Raw genomic sequence first — 19,282 nt, forward strand, 5'->3', positions numbered from 1 at the left:
AAATCAAAGTTGTGCAACAAAGTGCTGTGTTGTTTTCAGTCTACACATGTCACCTCCCAATTTTGAGAGGGATAAGTAGAGCTATAGATCTTTCTCTACTTAGATCCCAAAGACAGAAATAAGGACTTACACTAGCATAGTCAGGACTTAGCTATGAGAAGTTTCCTGATTCCAGAAGGGGCTACTGAAGACTACTCAGTGCAAACCTCTCTCCATATTCTTTATTAATTGATTTAATCTTCTATTATGGAAAATTACATACATACACACACATACACAGGTCGAGAGAATAGTGTAAATGAACCCCCTCATACCCATAACCAAGCTTCAACAATTATCAACATTTTGCTAATCTTGTTTCATTTATTTTCATAAACACACTCGCACTCCCCCTACCCCCTCCCACCGTGCCATTTCATCTGTAAATACTTCCATATGTATCTCTAACAGATAAGAAATTTTTACAGCATCATTACTGTCCCATATCACACCTAAAAAGACTAATAACAATCCTTCATGTCTCCTGCTTATCTTGAAAGCAGGTGGACTGTGCAGCTGAGGGCACTGGGGTTGAGAAATCCCTGCCTCAGCTTTGCCATGCCTCACTTCCTCTCCCTGGACCTTGCTTGTGTCATTTATAAAGTCAGCCTGTGGGAGGGCCTCTTCCAGTTCCCACATCCTATGTTTTCTCTGAGAATAGCTAGTGATTTGGCTTGGATGGAGCAGAACTCACTTTGTTTGAAAACAGGGAAAGAATAGATGAGCTCTTAAAGCCCCGTTTGGATTGCGCACTACTAATATTATAGTGTTAATAAACAGAACAATAATATTTTAAATAAAAGAGAAGAGGGCTCCCATCATTTGTGGAGTTACGCTGAGGCCCTACTCTCAGAGAATTCACAAAATGAAAGGCAGCAAGAATTCACTGCTAAAATGCTCAACTTTTTAGTTTTAATAGAATTCCTTCTGCTTGGCTTGTGTTACTAATTCCTGTCCACAGCTCCCTTGGTCTTGGTTGGTGATGGTTAATAATAAAAGCAAAACGTACTGAGCAGTTACTATGTCCCAGGCACTTGTGCCAACTTCTCATAAGCATGATCTCGTTTGGCCCTCATAACAGCCCTTTGAAGTAGGTGTCTTTATTCCCATGGCGGTGGCCACTCCTGACCCCTAGGTGGAGGCCTCCTGTGGTGATGTATAAATTCATACCCGTGTGTCCCTTCTCCACACGTCCTGTGAGAACTAGGCTTTGTGAGGATCTTCTGCCCCACTAATCTTCATTTAATTCCCCTCCCTGCAGCACGTTGTCACCTAGTGGGCCTCTGCTGACAGGCCCTCTGTAAGTCTTCATCTGAGTGATGGCCCTGGAAAATCAAGCTGTGGTCTCAAAAGGGAAGGAGGATCTGCAGATTATCTCCTCAGCGTGTGCACTCACTTTGCTGGCAGCTCTCAGGGCTGCTTTTATGTTGTCTCAACAAAGAGAAAGGCTGCCAAGAGAGTGTAATGTTCTGTTCAGAATCCTCCAGGCTGGCAGTGTCAGGAGCAGCAGACACACAAGGGCAGGTGAAAAAAAAAATCCCCTCTCAGCCAAGTCCAGCTCTTCTTACCCTCGTCTGTGTGGAGAAGTCTTTGTTGGGATAATCAGTTGTCCTATGTTTCTTTATAGGCCCTTGGAAGTGGAAGAGGAGGAGAAGGGGGGAGTGCATTGGGTAAGCTGGCTGGAGTTCAGATCATTTTGTCATACCCAGCAGGGAGTTTCTTTCACAAATCAATGAACCCTGGGTAGCCATTATCATCCCAACTGCTCCCTATTAACTAGCCCAGACTCTTAGGCCATAAGAGTAAGAGATAGAATTCCTTTCCTTTCTCTAAATACCCGCTCATACCATGTGTTTAGATAGCATGTTATAGTTTACAAAGTATGTTGATGTACACTATTATGTTTCTCATACCTTTTCTTTGAGATGAGTATAACCTAAGCTTATTAATAGGGAAACAAAAAAACCAAAAAAGTTGCCATTTAAAAAAAATAAGCAAACAAGGGCTCCGAGCCTGACTGTCTTAAAGACACTCAGCTGAATGAGGCGGGCTCCAAGCTTGTAAAACAGAACTTCTGACTTTGAATGCTGTGCCTTTTCCATTATAGTGTGCTTTCCAGATGCTTAGCTAGCATCCTGTAGAATGGGGCTCGAGGAGGGCGGAGGGCGATAGCCAGGAGGCCTGTGTCTGTGGTGGGAGGGGGCATACATGAAAACCAAGCTCTATCTGATTGCCTTCTCTGAGGGTATCACTGCCCAGCTTCCATGCTGCTGCATCTTATCTCTTCTCATTCTTACCTTAACAACCAACAAGTGATCATACTGGCTTAAAAAAAAATCATTGCAATAAAATGCAAATCTATGGAAAAAAATGCAAAGACATCACCCGTGGAAGAAAGTGCTCAGAGGCTCTGACACGCGAACATTCCTGCTGCCGAACATTCCTGCTGCCGTCACTGGTTGTGTCCATAACGATGGACTCCTGGCTGGACAGACACTTTGATCCCCATTTTAGAAATGCAGAGGCCTAGGTGAGAGGGAGTAAATGATTCATTTCCTCTCAGGACACCTGGAAATTTGAAATCTAAAAGGTTTCTCTTTAGCTGAAAGCAGTTTAAGAATACATGTTAAATTCAGGTTTTTGGAAGTGAAATGTTTCTGTCACTAACAGTTTTTCAGCGTTAAAAAGATTCCAGCATGAACAACAAAAGAAAAAAATAGATAAATTGGACTTAATCAAAATTAAAAACTTTTGTGTATCAAGGGGCATTTCTTATGAAAGGGAAAAGACAGCCTACAGAATGGGAGAAAATATTTGGAGACTGTATATTGGATAAAGGGTTTAACATCCAGTATATATATTTTTTTTATATATATAAAGAACTCCTACAACTCAACAACAAAAAGACTACCCAATTAAAAAAATGGTCAAAGGACTCGAATAGACATTTCTACAAAGAAGATATACAAATGGTCAAAAAGCACATGGCAAGATGTTCAACATTGTTAGTCATTAGAGAAATGCAGATTAAAACCATAATGAGATACCTCTTCACCCCTACTAGGATGATAAGTATTAAAAAACATAAAACATTGGGGAAAAGATAGTCTTTTTAACAAATGGTGCTGGCATAACTGGATATCCATTTGCAAAAAAATGAAACAGGACCCATACCTCACACCATGCACAAAACCTAACTCCAAGTGGATCAAAGACCTAAACATAAAGACTAAAATGATAAAGATCATGGAAGAAAAAATAGGGACAACCTTAGGAGCCCTAATACAAGGCATAAACAGAATACAAAACATTACCAGAAATGATGAAGAGAAACCCAATAACTGGGAGCTCCTAAAAATCAAACACCTATGCTCATCTAAAGACTTCACCAAAAGAGTAAAAAGACCACCTACAGACTGGGAAAGAATTTTCAGCTATGACATCTCCGACCAGCGCCTGATCTCTAAAATCTATATGATTCTGTCAAAACTCAACCGCAAAAAGACAAACAACCCAATCAAGAAGTGGGCAAAGGATATGAACACACACTTCACTAAAGAAGATATTCAGGCAGCTAACAGATACATGAGAAAATGCTCTCGATCATTAGCCATTAGAGAAATGCAGATTAAAACTACGATGAGATTCCATCTCACTCCAACAAGGCTGGCATTAATCCAAAAAACACAAAATAATAAATGTTGGAGAGGCTGCGGAGAGATTGGAACTCTTATACACTGCTGGTGGGAATGTAAAATGGTACAACCACTTTGGAAATCTATTTGGCGTTATCTTAAACAGTTAGAAATAGAACTACCATACAACCCAGAAATCCCACTCCTCGGAATATACCCTAGAGAAACAAGAGCCTTCACACAAACAGATATATGCACACCCATGTTTATTGCAGCTCTGTTTACAATAGCAAAAAGCTGGAAGCAACCGAGGTGTCCATCAACGGATGAATGGGTAAATAAATTGTGGTATATTCACACAATGGAATACTAGGCATCGATAAAGAACAGTGACGAATCTGTGAAACATTTCATAACATGGAGGAACCTGGAAGGCATTAAGCTGAGCGAAATCAGTCAGAGGCAAAAGGACAAATATGGTATAAGACCACTATTATAAGATCTTGAGAAATAGTATAAACTGAGAAGAACACATACTTTTGTGGTACGAGGAGGGGAGGGAGGGAGGGAGGGAGAGGGTTTTTTACTGATTAATTAGCAGATAAGAACTGCTTTAGGTGAAGGGAGGGACAACACTCAATACATGGAAGGTCAGCTCGACTGGACTGGACCAAAAGCAAAGAAGTTTCCGGGATAAACTGAATACTTCAAAGGTCAGCGGAGCAAGGGCGGGGGTTTGGGAACCATGGTTTAAGGGGGACTTCTAAGTCAATTGGCAAAATAATTCTATTATGAAAACATTCTGCATCCCACTTTGAAATGTGGCGTCTGGGGTCTTAAATGCTAACAAGCAGCCATCTAAGATGCATCAATTGGTCTCAACCCACCTGGAGCAAAGGAGAATGAAGAACACCAAGGTCACACGACAACTAAGAGCCCAAGAGACAGAAAGGGCCACATGAACCAGAGATCTACATCATCCTGAGACCAGAAGAACTAGTTGGTGCCCGGCCACAACAGATGACTGCCCTGACAGGGAGCACAACAGAGAACCCCTGAGGGAGCAGGAGATCAGTGGGATGCAGACCCCAAATTCTCATAAAAAGACCATACTTAATGGTCTGGCTGTGACTAGAGGAATCCCGGAGGTCATGGTCCCCATACCTTCTGTTGGCACAGGACGGGAACCATCCCCGAAGACAATTCATCAGACATGAAAGGGACTGGACAGTGGGTGGGAGAGAGATGCTGATGAAGAGTGAGCTACTTGTATCAGGTGGACACTTGAGACTGTGTTGGCATCTCCTGTCTGGAGGGGGGATGGGAGGATAGAGAGAGTTGGAGGCTGGCAAAGTTTTCACGAAAGGAGAGACTGGAAGGGCTGACTCCTTAGGGGGAGAGCAAGTGGGAGTAAGGAGTAAGATGCATATTAACTTATATGTGACAGACTGACTTGATTTGTAAACGTTCACTTGAAGCTCAATAAAAGTTAATAATATTAAAAAAAAAAACAGAAAACAGAAAATAACAAGTGTTGGTGAGGATGTGGAGAAATTGGAATCCTCATGCTTTTCTGGGGGGATATAAATGGTGCAGCTGCTGTGAAAGAATTACCATATGATCTAGCAATTTCACTTCTAGATATATACCCAAAAGAATTGAAAGGAGGAACTCAAACAGCTGCTTGTATACCAGTCTTCACTGCAGCCAAAACATGGAAACAACCATCAACAGATGAACGGATCAACAAAATGTGGTTTATCCATTATTTGAATATAATTTGGCCATAAAGAGAGATGAAGTTCTGATATATGATACAACATGGATGCTCCTTGAAAATGTAATGCTGAGTAAAATAAGTCAGTCACAGAAGGGCAAATATTGTAGGGTCCCACTTATTTGAAAGATCTAGAATAGACAAGTGCATAGAGACAAAAGTAGATTAGTAGTGGTTTGTTACCTGCCGTTGAGTCAGCTCCAACTCGTGGCTACTTTATGTACAGCAGAATGAAACAGTGCCTGGCCCTACATCATCCTCACAGCCACCAGCATGTTCAAGACCATCATTGTGGCTATCATGCCAATCCATCTCACCGAGGGTCTCCAAGCCCTCATTGGCCCTTTACTTCACCAAACACGATGTCTTCCTCTAGCAATTGATCCCTTCTGATGGTGCATCTAAAGCAAGCAAGTTGAATAATGTTCTGTAGTTATCTATAAGGTTTTAATTGGCTAATTGTCAGAAGTAGATTGCCAGGCCTTTTGTCCTAGTCTGTGTTAGTTGGAAGCTCTACTGAAACCTGTGCATCATGGGTGACCCTGCTTGTATTTGAAATATCAGTGGCGTAACTTCCAACATCATAGCAACATGCAAGCCACCACAGAGTTTCTAATCTTGAGATAGGTTCTTAAAAACTCTAATTCTTTGAGCTGACTCTTGGGATACCAGTGACATATCCAACCCAGGGAAGTGACCAGACTCCATCCCTAGGAATGTTATTTCTCTTATTGTATCAAAGTTCAAAAATACTTCTAGTAACTTTTAAACCAAGAGTATGTTTTCATCATAGACAAATATATAAAATACAGATAAGCAAAAAGAAACTGTAATTCTACCACCCAAAGACTACTGTAAACCTTTAAATTGTTATATGATATGTATATGTATAAATGTAAACTGTACATATACACAGATCCTATTTTTTAATTAAAATGTATTGTTTTGTAACTCTGTATCCCCTTAACAATATGCTGTAAGCTTCTTCCCATGTTAATAAACTTGTGCTCACCATTTTTAATGACACCATGTTATTACATTATATAGAATGTACCAAGATGTATTTATTTTTAAATTGTGAAATATTTTGCTCATGCAAAAACATGCACAGAAAAATTACGTGTAGTTTAACTTCTACCACCTCAGGAATTTCTCGATGGCGGTGGGTTTGGTTTTTTTGGTTTTCTATTTATGCTATATCTTATTTTGAACCGCTTCTAAAAACGATAGCTCGGCTTAGCCACTATAGCAGAGTTTGTTAGGATTGTTTAAAGTGTTCTTGTTGTTGACTGTAAAACAGTATCACAGAATTAAAAGAGGTTTTAAAACAAAGATCATTCAGATCGCATCATCTAACAAGGAAACCATTTTCTGCTTCTGCATACTTCCCTCAAGGCCTTGTCCGCGTACACACTGATTTCCATGTTGTTGTCTCAGGGAGCACAGTGTTGTTTTCTGCTATTTCCAGTTAACATTTTTTTCCCATTTTCAGCGTAGACTTCATAATTACATTTTTAATGACTACATAATCCTCTGTTGAGTTGATGTACCAAAATTTACTTATACAGTCCCCTGGTGTTTGGCATTTAGATTTTTCACTAATCCGCCCCTGCAGTGGAGATTGTCATGCGTATAGTTGTGTGTCTGCTGACGATTGCTCAGGAAGCATTCCCTCCTGTGTATAGGACTGCAGGACAGAGTCTTGATCGTGTCTGTGCCTCTCGCCCTGCTGCTTCCTCCTGGACAGGTTGTCCCAGTTTACGTCCCCAGCAGTCTGTGTGTTTACCAATCTCAGTGCAATCTCCTCACACAGGGTATCATTTCGATTGGTTGTTTGCTAATTTAGTAGATGTACAATGGTACTTGAAGGTTGCTTTATTTTCCATTTCTTTGATTAGTAAAAGAGATGAGCATTTTGCCCTGTGGCTCCGCTTTGTATTTCCTTGGATGTGAGTTGTCTGTCTCCACTTCCCACTTCTTGGCCTGTTTCTGTCAATTGGGGTCTTGACTGCTTTAAATCAAATCGGGTGAAATCCTTACATACAACAGTTATTGAACTTTTTCATCTGTGTTTCATGTATTTCCCACTGTTGTGTTTGCCTTTTAATTTTAGGTATGTATTTGTAACAGATTTTTATTTCTGTAATCAAATCTGTCCGTGTTTTTTTCTGTTGCTTCGGGCATAGGAAGCTATTCCCCCTCTGGAGAGCTGATAGATATTTAATTCTACCTTCTGTTCTTTTAAATTCTTTAATTCATCTGAGTTGTATTTTAGTATAAATTGAGTGGCAAATTAAAATGTTCTCCTAATCAGGTATTCAAACCTTTTCCTGCTCTTTTATTCTCTTCTGCAGGAATAATACACCAGATGAAGGGCGATTATGACACTGCACTGAAACTCCACAAGACCCACCTGTGCATCGCCCAGGAGCTGAGTGATTACGCTGCTCAGGGGCGGGCCTACGGGAACATGGGCAACGCCTACAATGCTCTGGGCATGTATGACCAGGCGGTCAAGTACCACCGGCAGGAGCTACAGATCTCCATGGAAGTGAACGACCGTGCCTCACAGGCCTCCACGCATGGCAACCTGGCCGTGGCCTACCAGGCCCTGGGTGCCCACGACCGGGCCCTGCAGCACTACCAGAACCACCTGAACATCGCCCGAGAGCTGCGGGACATCCAGAGTGAGGCCCGGGCCCTCAGCAACCTAGGCAACTTCCACTGTTCCCGGGGAGAGTATGTCCAGGCTGCCCCCTATTATGAACAGTACCTCCGGCTTGCTCCCGACCTTCAGGACATGGAAGGAGAAGGGAAGGTCTGCCACAATCTCGGCTATGCCCACTACTGCCTTGGGAACTACCAGGAGGCAGTGAAGTACTATGAGCAGGATCTGGCACTGGCCAAAGATCTTCATGACAAATTGAGCCAAGCAAAAGCCTACTGCAACTTGGGCCTAGCGTTCAAGGCTTTGCTGAATTTCGGCAAAGCTGAGGAATGTCAGAAATACCTACTGTCCCTAGCCCAATCCCTGAATAATTCCCAGGCGAAATTTCGAGCCCTAGGGAACCTGGGTGATATATTCGTCTGTAAAAAAGATATCAACGGTGCAATAAAATTCTACGAGCAGCAACTGGGCTTGGCTCACCACGTGAAGGACAGGAGACTGGAGGCCAGTGCATATGCCGCCCTGGGCACTGCATATCGAATGGTCCAGAAATATGATAAGGCCTTGGGCTATCACACACAAGAACTGGAGGTCTATCAGGAGCTGAGCGACTTGCCAGGGGAGTGCAGAGCTCATGGGCACCTGGCGGCTGTCTACATGGCCCTGGGGAAATACACGATGGCCTTCAAGTGTTATGAAGAGCAGCTGGATCTAGGGCAGAAGTTGAAGGATCCAAGTCTAGAAGCCCAGGTCTATGGCAACATGGGCATCACAAAGATGAACATGAATGTGATGGAAGAAGCCATTGGCTACTTCGAGCAGCAGTTGGCCATGTTGCAACAGCTCAGCGGAAATGAGTCTGTGCTGGACAGGGGCCGGGCCTACGGCAACCTGGGGGATTGCTACGAGGCCCTGGGGGATTACGAGGAAGCTATCAAATACTATGAACAGTATTTATCTGTTGCCCAGAGTCTGAATCGCATGCAAGACCAAGCCAAGGCTTACCGGGGCCTAGGAAATGGACACAGGTAAAAAAGAGGACGAATGTGGTTGAAAAACCTGCAAATAGAGCAGTTGTGATGGTAAAGGCAACCTTGTGTCTGTGTGGTAGTTTATTGACTACAGAGCATTTTCATACACGTCATCTCATTCGAGTCTTCCAACAATTCTGTGAATGAAGCAGGTGGTATTATTACCCTTAGGTTATGGAGAAAGGAACTGAGACCCAGAGAGTTTAGACTGATGCCCAAGATGACACAGCTTAACAAGGGCAGCTGAGAGTCAAAGCCAGGGCTCTCTGACTCCAAACATAATGCCTTTGACTGCATCGTAATAGACAGGATAAAAGAGGTAGTAGGAAATAGGAAAGGTGCATGAATCAGTCGAACTGATCTTTTCTGAATGCCTTCCACAGTATGTGAATTTGTTTTTTCATATAACGTCTGCACCCACCAATTACTTGGACCCCATTGTATGCTTTAGGAAAAGCCGTAATGGGGGGCATGGATAAGCACATACTTTGCACCCTGCATCGTGCTGGGTGCCTGGCATAGACAGCTCACAGAATATTTGTAGTACTCCTTTATTATCATGCCTCCACTATCATCTGCTGCGGGTGTGGGATTTACCTTCCAGGAACTGAGGCCTGGGGAAAGGCGTTCATGTGCCCCACGCGCTAGTTTGGTCTGCTGCCAGAATCCACGCTCTTCCCACTCTTTATCATGTCACTTCTTAGCACAGAAAGACACACCATTAGCCAAGGGGATGCTTTTCTCCTGAATGCAGGGAACCCAAGAAGGTGTCTGTGTCTGCTCCTGTGTGTCTGCAGGATATATGGCCTCTCCAGACAGGAAGGGGATGAGGGCTCCAGGAGTGGAGGCAGGGCAAGGGGCAGACTAAATCATCACCCACAGAGTGCTCAGAGAAGCACAGGAGGAAAGATTTACAGTCATTGTAAAGTGATTTCAAAAAAATCATCTAAGCGGTAGTAGAAATTGGGAGGCCCAAAGAACCAAACAGCTCACTTGCTATCATTGTGCCTATTAATATATTTTATGTTTCCTCTGGGGTGTAGATCCCATTGACTCTCAAGTTCTTGGGAAGGTCACTAAGGGATACCTTTTGAATTGCTTCCCTGATTATGAAATTCCCCTGCATCTCACTCTAAGGGCACATGATAGATTTTAGCTAGAAGAGGAGTTAAGAGCTTCTATAGTAAGTGACAGTGACAAATGCTTTTCATTTTCTCAGGGGCTTTAGCGTGTCTGCACCTGCACGAAGTAATATCATTGCTTCTCTGTCTACATCCCCACAGGGCGATGGGGAGCTTGCAGCAAGCCCTCGTGTGCTTCGAAAAGAGGCTCGTGGTGGCCCATGAGCTCGGGGAGGCCTTCAATAAAGCCCAGGCCTACGGAGAGCTGGGCAGTCTGCACAGCCAATTAGGGAATTATGAACAAGCCATTTCCTGCCTGGAACGCCAGCTGAACATTGCCAGAGAGATGAAAGACCGAGCCCTAGAGAGCGACGCGGCCTGTGGCCTGGGGGGCGTTTACCAGCAGATGGGGGAGTATGACACAGCCCTCCAGTACCACCAGCTCGACCTGCAGATAGCAGAGGAAACCAACAACCCCACGTGCCAGGGCCGAGCCTATGGGAACCTGGGCCTAACGTACGAATCGCTGGGCACCTTTGAGAGGGCTGTGGTCTATCAAGAGCAGCACCTGAGCATTGCCGCCCAGATGAATGACCTGGTGGCTAAGACGGTATCATACAGCAGCCTCGGGAGGACCCATCATGCCTTGCAGAACTATTCCCAGGCAGTCATGTATTTACAGGAAGGTAGGTCATAATGCCTGTTGTGGGCCTTTGGTCTCCTCAAGATCAAGTTCAGGTCCACTCAGAAGGATGTATGCAAGTTTGAGTTGAACTGAGGGGTACCTCTGAGACCACATCAGCAGTCCAACTCCCAAAATCATGGTGCTCCCACTGGGTGTCCCTTGCTAGTGCTAAGGTGTTTCATTGTCCAGAATGCCTTACCTAGCTCTCTCTTGACCCAGGCTGGCTTACTCTTTCTGGGACAGTGTCTGCTGCCAGCCAGATGCACAAGAAGCTGATACCTTCCTTGCTTTTCCCAGCCCTCTGCTGGGTGAACAACACATTCTCACACAGATGAATCAAGGAAGAGCTAATCATGTACAATTTCAGGGTCCAAATCAGAGGAAAATGCTATGTGCTCCCAGCCCAGTTATCCCTCTAGAAGATATCTGAACTATCAAAACTATCAAATATAGAAAGCAATTCTGATAGGGTAGTGGAGGTCTCATCTGGAAGCCTCAGTCTAAGCAGCAGAGTTGGCTTCTTCCCCAGGGTTGATCGCCCACAGTGCTTGGGTGGGCGCCACGGTGAAGTCTTATTCCAGGCTGACCCAGGAGTTGGCTGCTTCTCTGCCATGCGGTTACCTGGGTGTAGGCAGTCCTTTGAAGCTTCCTTCCCCTGAAGCAGAAGTCCCTGTAGCAATGCATTCATCGTCCACCTCTTTACTTTGTGTAGGACTTTTTGCTCCTGAAAGCACTTCTGCTCAGTTGGGCACGTTGGATCCTTCCACAGTGGAAGGGAAGAAGGATGGAGAGGCTGCCTCTCAGCTCACCCGTGAGAGGCAATGGGGCTGATTCAGGCACAGACTCACTTATACTTCCCAAGGAGCTTTGCAGATAGAATTGATTTAATCTGAATTCTTACAATAACCTTGAGAAGTGTACCTTTTTTTCCCTATTTTGCAGCTCAGTCAACTGAGGCTCAGAGAAGCACAGTGATTTGTTTGTGGCCATGTAATCGGTCAGTGGTGGAGTGGGCTCAACCTGGGCTTTCTGACCTCAGGAACTATGCAGGGTCCTAACCGCAAAAGAACAGAGCAGGGTTGGGGCAGTTTTATCCTTTACTACTCCTGAGCCCCAGGGGGGAAGTGGGGGACAGGGGAGCAGGAAGCAAGGTGGAGAGTGGGAGAGGAGCTGATGGGTCACTGTTTCCTTTGCACGAATCGGGGATGACTGGCCTGCAGGCTGAGAAGTTACTGAGAGGCCGGAACCACTCCCCAGGCCTCATCTGGCTCCTGCTCTCTCTGGGCTGGGCTCTACCTCAATGCATCAACTATGACTGTTTGCTTTCAGTTTCCTGAAACTTGACTGTTGTAAAATTCTAACAGACTAGGGGTGGTGTTCAGTTGAATTGGTGAAAACTAAAACTCAGGCCAGGCAGAGGACAACCTCTCAGCTGTGTACTTTTCTAATTCCTACAATACTGTCTCCAGGAAGCAGCTGCTTTGCTTGAGACACTGTGACATAATTCTGTATTTATTAAAAACTCTGGAGTTCATTTTTATTGTTTCTTGTTCTTTGAAGTCTTGCAGCAGTCTAAAATGTGATTTGTAGTGTCTCCACGGGCCTGTTTCACGGATGGGCTCCACCAGACAGTGTGCAGCAGATACCTTTTCTTGTGGGCCATGCCCACTTCTCAGGAGCCTGGAACAGGACACCTGGCCGGTCCCTTCCCAGTGCTCTGAGTTGGGTCTGCAGCCAATCAAAATGACCAAACAGTTCAGCCGGAAGCCACCCAGTGCTGTCTCTCCTGGCTTTCAGATGGGCCTGATATCGGCATGGCCCCCGCCCCTGTGCCACAGAGTCTCACAGGTGGGGCTGAGTCTTTGGAACAGGTGCTCCAGGGATTCAGATGGACACTCCTGGTTAAAACTCCCGTTCTTATTCAGCTTTCTTTCTTTTTCCAAATGAAAAGAGGGGTCCCTGGGTTGCACAGTTAAGCATAGACTGCTAGTCAAAAGGTTGGTGGTTTGAACATCCCCAGAGGTGCCTCAAAGGAAGGGCTGGCAATCTGCTTCCAAAAGATCACAGCCATGAAAACGCAATGGAACACAGTTCTACTCTGCACACATGGAGTTGCCATGAGTCAGAATTGACTCCACGGCAACTAACAACAACATGCAACCAGTTCCTGGCAATCCAGGCTCCAGGATTGCTGGATGGGTGGATTAGATTCCTAAGAGGCGGAAGCCAATAGAAGCTGGGGCAGGGCAGATGCCATGTCTGTCCAGTGGGCTTTGAACTGTTCATTGCTGAAGCCCTGACTGTGGACCAGGGTGTGTCCTGAGTATGAAGAGATAGCAAGGAGCAAAGCAAAGTCTCCACTCACACAGAGCAGACATCCCAAGGGAGCTCACCTCACTGAGTTTTCCTCCTGACTCACAGACCCCAAACCAGCAGGGTTGTCTGATTTGGAGAATTAATGTGGCTAGCTTATTGAAGGTTAAAACAACCAGTATCCTCCTGGGTTTTCCCCAAGAACCGTCTACTTTCATTTGTGTTCTTTTTCTGTGAGGTATTTAAAAATATGAATAATTTGCAAGTATTATTTTTGTTACTCGGTGACATGATTTAAAATTAAAATGCTATTTCTGAGTTATGTACATTTTTAAAAGCATATTTCATGAGCCTTGGACCAGAGTATTACTTTTATTATGCTCTCAACTGACTCAGTTCCTTTTCCAGAGTCTAAAATAGCACAGGCCCACCACACTCAGAGGCAGGGTCCCGTCCACCCTGAATGGGATTAGAAGGAGGCCCTTTCCCTGCGTGTTCAGTTGTGGCATAGGAACACACATGCTGCCTTTCTGCACAAGTGCACGTCTGTCTGCAGAGAGAAAGATAATGAGGGGAAAGTGATGCGGAGAGCATCTTAGGGCCCAGTGCAATAAGTGGTTGCCCTCAGATTTGGCTCCCACAAAACCCCGGAGGTTGCTAGTGCCACAAAATCCAGAAGCTTGCTGTGGGTAAGTGACCCAAACGGCAGGTGCCTATCTGAAGGCCATTAGAGTGAGGACAGTCTCATGTCAGGCTTCTGACTCATAATAGCACTTGCTTTGCAACCCCATGGAGGCAGATCAAAGCCTCTGACTTAAAGGAAAAGCAGATTGGATATGAGCCACCTCAGTAGCCTCCCTCAGAAAGCAGGGTCAGGCAGTGCGAGTGTTCTGCTTTCTGGAGGGCATCACGTGTGCTCCCCACCAACACCAATTGCCTGTTGTGCACATGCATGTGATGAGGAAAATGCAGTTAAACCCGTGAGAGCTGAAATTCAACGGGACTGCCTTGTTTTTCCGGGTCTCGCAAGTTTTCTGCCTTTGACAGGGTGCAGTCTTAGTGCTTTTTTGTAGATCATTTTAGTGGAAAATATTTAGGTTTTCCATTTCTGACAGGTTGCTGCCTTACACACATTCTGGCTTTTGCAGGTTTTATTGTATTATCTTGGCTTCTGCATTGTGGAACTGTCGGGAACAGATTTTGCCAGCCAGAGAATCAGGTTTGATAAATTTATAGGCCAGGAGTTTTCATTTGCGAAGCTAAGGTTTCCCAACAGGGAGGGCAGCCAGGTTACGTTCCATTTGTTTCCACCTTTTTGCCTGCCCTGCAAACCTGTCTCCTGCTGATAGCGATCTCTGAGCTTGCTGCTGCATCCCGGAGCGGCCTGGAAAAGTCGCCGCCAGCACAGAGATTGAGGAGAATGCTTCCTCTGCCTGGGCTGACTCAGCTCTCGTCCTGCATTGTATCCAGCCGTGTTGTTAACCTTCTTTACATCCACCTGAAGCAGAAGGACTCTGCAGGCCTCCTTGGCACAGTGGAATTGTCTGTCTCCTGTGTTTCCTTAAAATTTCTCCATCTGTTTTTAGGTCTACGGCTAGCTGAGCAACTGGGCCGAAGAGAGGATGAGGCCAAAATCCGCCACGGGCTCGGCCTCTCTCTTTGGGCTAGCGGAAATCTGGAGGAGGCCCAGCACCAGGTGAGCAGGAGAAGCCCTGACCCCAGTGGGCGGTGGTGTTTCCAGAGGCAGGGGAGAACTTGGGATTACTATCTCCGTGGTGATGACATTTGCCAGAGGGTGCTGCCTTCCACCCTTGGGCTGATGTACAGGGTTTCCATCCAGTCCAGGCCCAGAAGTCCTGAACCATTAAGGAAAGATTCTTGCTTACTTGTCTGATCGAGTTTTCAAAAATTTCTCTGGAATTCCTGTGTTACGTGCTGCCGTTGCTCATTAAACCTTATTAGGAAATAACTTGCATTTTATGATGGAAGTAAGTAATCCAAGAATTCATAATCACTGCATTTAACGTTCTTGTACATTTCTAGTTATATCAGTAGACATGCCTCTCCCACCTCATTCTCTTTTCTCTCCCTGCCTTCCTCCCTCCTTCCCTGGTTTTCTCTTGCAGTAAGTTCATCTTCCTGCATATGTACAAATAGTTGCAGTCCATTAGCCTGCTGGCTCTGGAGATTCGAAAGATACCTGGAGCTAAGGGCTTGCTCTGTTAGGGTGGAGAAGTTCTGAGATGGCGACCTCTAAAATTCCACACTCGTCCATTCAGTCAGTGTGTGGGTAATTACTGCAAAGGACATGGTGCTAGGTAAAGGGGAAACAAGGAGAAGTAAATCAAGGCTTCCGTCCTGGCTCAGGAGAATTTAGGGAGTGCTATGACTGAATTCGTGCCATAGCATGCTAGAAAGTTATAGTATCTTACCATACTTTTTAAGCCATTAAAGGCCATTTTGAGAAATTAACGCTCTAATGTCCAGGTTATAATAATATGGTGATTAACAATTTTCAAAGTATTTTCACTCACTACACGTATTCCTCGACATAACCCTGCAAGGTAGAATGCCGACCATCCCCCTTTTAGGGACGAAGAAGCTGAAGTTCCAAGTCTTGCCACAAGTCACACAGCAAATTAGTGGCAGGGCTAGGAATAGACTCCTGGATCCTAGTCTAAGTCTCTCAGTCTTACAATTCTATTGTTTTTTAATTTGCGTAAACTGAGAATTGGACACTGTGCTTCTAGCACAGACGTCTCAGAGTCAGAAGAGTCTGGTGTGCTCGCTGAAGGAGAAGCCAGTTAGCACAGCAGCGAGTGTCTCCATTAGGAATGTCAAGCATCCAGTCCTGGGGGTGCTGGTGGTGGTGGAGGTGGCATTGTAGTTTCTAGTGTGGCCAGGGCTCCTGTCGAGCTTTTCCAGTGAAGACCTGACCGTGGTGCACTGCAGTGGAGGGCCAATTACGATTTGGCTCCATAGCACTGAGCTGCCTACGACAAAGAGCCTCCCCTCCTGAGAGTGACTTCCTGTCCTCTTTCGCACCAGCTTCACCCATTTCCCAGTGCCTCCACCACACTGGGTCGCACTCTGTTCCTCAGGTGTAGTGAGGCCTGGGCTGGTAAATAATGATCATTTGATGGCTTTTTTTGTTCCAGTAAAACTTAGCACTTGGCTGGATTAATAGCTGGTTTGTTTTTTTTAAAACTTAAATCCGTCTTTCAAACCATAAGTCTGTAACCTCTGTCTTTTAGATCCCCACGTCTGTCAAAAACTGATTATATAAACTAGAATTTGCGGGGTATGATCTTTTCAGATCCACAAAGACTTATCTGAAAATAAAGATTAATCCTTTCAAAACTTTTGCAACAGTCTTTGGGTTGTACACCAAGATGTGAGCAAAAGTTGTCTCTAGTCTGTAAGTACCTGGACCTAGGTTTCTGGGTAATGGTGGTTTTCTTTGTCCCCTGCTTGCAGCTCTATAGGGCATCGGCCTTGTTTGAAACAATCCGGCATGAGGTGCAGCTGAGCACAGACTACAAACTCTCCCTCTTCGACCTGCAGACGTCCTCCTACCAGGCCTTGCAGCGGGTGCTGGTCAGCCTCGGTGAGAACAGCTGGGGTTCTGGCTTGGTGTGTGCGTGTGTGCCTGGGTGTCTCAGGGGCTCAGTGGTTGCTGTGTTGAGATAGGACTCGTTACAACAGACTGAGAAGCCACAACCACAATCGAGTCATTAACATTTGGTCATTTGTGCAGTAAATCTCTCCAGAGCACCTACTACATGCCAAACGCCGACCCTGGGGATTTGAAGTCAGGAAGGCCTGATTCTTGACCTCAAGAAGCTCTGAGCCTATCGAGAGACATAGATCATTGAGTCTACAACAGTGCAAGTGGTGCTAGGGTAAAGTAAGCTCAAACGCAGAGGAAGCAAAGTGGTCTGGCAGGCAGACCCAGAAAGCAGAGAAGGTGACCCGGAGACAGGGGTGCATAAAGCCAGGTGTTAGTGGTGAGAGGGAACCTGGCAGGGGAGGGGGAAGCAAGCAGGAGACCATCAGCTCTCCCTGACTAAGGAGGAATACCTGAGAAGACGCCTGGCTTCTTCTTTATCTCCTCAGCTGCACATCTGCTCATACTGCTGTCTGGTAAATGGGTTTACTAGGCCGCCTGCCCTCTGGGTTGTGACATCGTCTGTGATGACCCTCCCAGGCCTGTGTGACAGCAGCCCTGGCACAGTGCGCATCTGGGCCTCCACTCCTGAAGCTGCCCTCTTGAAGCCCCCCATCCTCCACCTCTTTCTGGGCCTCCTCATCTCTCCAGACCATTGTCCCTGACCCAGCCTGGCTTGCAGAGGCGCTCATTGGAACCGACGATGTCTTTGAAGGTGGATGCTAAGGCCTATTCAGTATCTATGTGAATACTCAAGCTTCCCCTTGAAAAATGTATCTATTAAATGTGTTCATTGCCTGAGATAACAATTTATTATCTATTATAATCACAGTGTTAAGTCTGTCTAACACTTTGGGGCCGATTTTCCAATGTGCATAGAGATGGTGCCTGCTGTTTCAATTAATAACTTAATAGAGTAAAAGGAGACATTTGCATACACATATAGAAATCCTCACTTTCTCCTAATACCAGAGCTGCAGGGAAGCCAGGCGCCCTGGAAGTGCTGGCGGAGCTGCAGCATCCGGCCCCTGCCTCTGCCGTCCACTTTGACCCTAGTTCTAGCACCTCTTCCGTATTTCCATATATGACACAAGCAAACGGATTAATCTTCTGCATTACATTCGTTTGGCACTTACACACCATCCTCACTTTAGACCCTGTGGTTTTGTATTGTTCGTGCTTTTATATTTGTGTATCAGCCTTTAAACTAGATTCCTGACGTGTTTCTTCGAGGAAGTGGGATTCGAAGCTGAATTGAAAGGCTGAGGCAGAGCTTGCCAGTCAGTGAAAGGGGAAGGGGCAGACCAGCAGCAGGCCAGCATATATAAAGGCACAGAGGTGTGGTTGGGGGAATTGTGGAGTGGGGTAGGCTGGACAGTGTGACACATGGAGGGCCTGCATTGTGGAGGGACTGGAAAGACAGCCAGGAGACACGCCACATAGCTCCCATCTGTCCATGCAGTCAGAATCCAAGTAGAGCAGGGAAGTGAGGTAACGAGAGAAGCAGTACAAAGCGTCGGGCCCAACGAGCCAAGGGGATATGTGGGTCAGAGGCCAGGTCTGGGGGCAGCGCAGGATGTGAAGCAGAGATGGGGCAGGCTTAGGAGGAGGCCTCTAAACCAGGCTGGGGCTCGCGTGGTGCTGGCTGCAGATAAGATGAAGGCCTGATGGCTCAGGGCGGCTCGAAGTCATTCCTGTTGGATCTAAAAAGGTGGGTTTTGTGAGAGTATACACTGTACCCTCATCTCAGACAGGGAGTTGAATGTGGAACAGAGGGACCAGGACCTGTCACACTTAGGAGTATGGCGGCAGCGAGGTTTCTCTTGCGATCTCTGTACCTACTGTCCTCTATCCTGAGTAGGCACATTCACCGTGGCCCTCAGTCTATGCCTATGTCTCCTAGGCCATCATGATGAAGCCCTGGCCGTGGCTGAGAGAGGACGGACAAGGGCATTTGCTGACCTTCTGGTGGAGCGACAAACAGGACAACAGGACTCTGACCCTTACTCCCCGGTCACCATCGATCAAATCTTGGAGATGGTTAATGGCCAGAGGGGCCTAGTGCTCTACTACTCCCTGGCCGCAGGCTACCTGTACAGCTGGCTGCTTGCTCCCGGGGCAGGTGAGATCTCTCTCTGTGGGAACAGGGCAATTAAGACAGCAGACCTGTGAACTGCTAATGAATAGAGGTGGAAGAGGCGCCTTATCACAGATCAGCCTGGGTGTTCCGTAGTGGGGAATTCGGTTAATAAGACAGCCCAGCTTTCTCAGTCCCTTGAGAAATCTCTGCGCCTTACCGGTGAGTGTGGAAGCATTTATGAAGGAAGACTAAAAGCAGGGGGATTA

At 45.9% G+C, this 19,282-nt stretch overlaps 1 protein-coding gene across 3 annotated transcripts in view; it reads left to right on the top strand.

The window, feature by feature from the left end:
* The window catches only part of TTC28 (tetratricopeptide repeat domain 28), a 773,448-nt gene that overhangs the window by 606,891 nt on the left and 147,275 nt on the right, over positions 1-19,282 (top strand). For all 3 annotated transcript variants that reach the window (XM_049865174.1, XM_049865176.1, XM_049865177.1), the window contains 5 exons: positions 7,806-9,147; positions 10,434-10,957; positions 14,856-14,965; positions 16,747-16,876; positions 18,840-19,058. In XM_049865174.1, the coding sequence (XP_049721131.1) occupies positions 7,806-9,147; positions 10,434-10,957; positions 14,856-14,965; positions 16,747-16,876; positions 18,840-19,058 (2,325 nt within the window). The remainder of the gene's footprint in view (positions 1-7,805; positions 9,148-10,433; positions 10,958-14,855; positions 14,966-16,746; positions 16,877-18,839; positions 19,059-19,282) is intronic.

The sequence above is a fragment of the Elephas maximus genome, chromosome 22 (genome assembly GCF_024166365.1).
Source record: "Elephas maximus indicus isolate mEleMax1 chromosome 22, mEleMax1 primary haplotype, whole genome shotgun sequence".
NCBI classification, from domain to species: Eukaryota; Metazoa; Chordata; class Mammalia; order Proboscidea; family Elephantidae; genus Elephas; species Elephas maximus.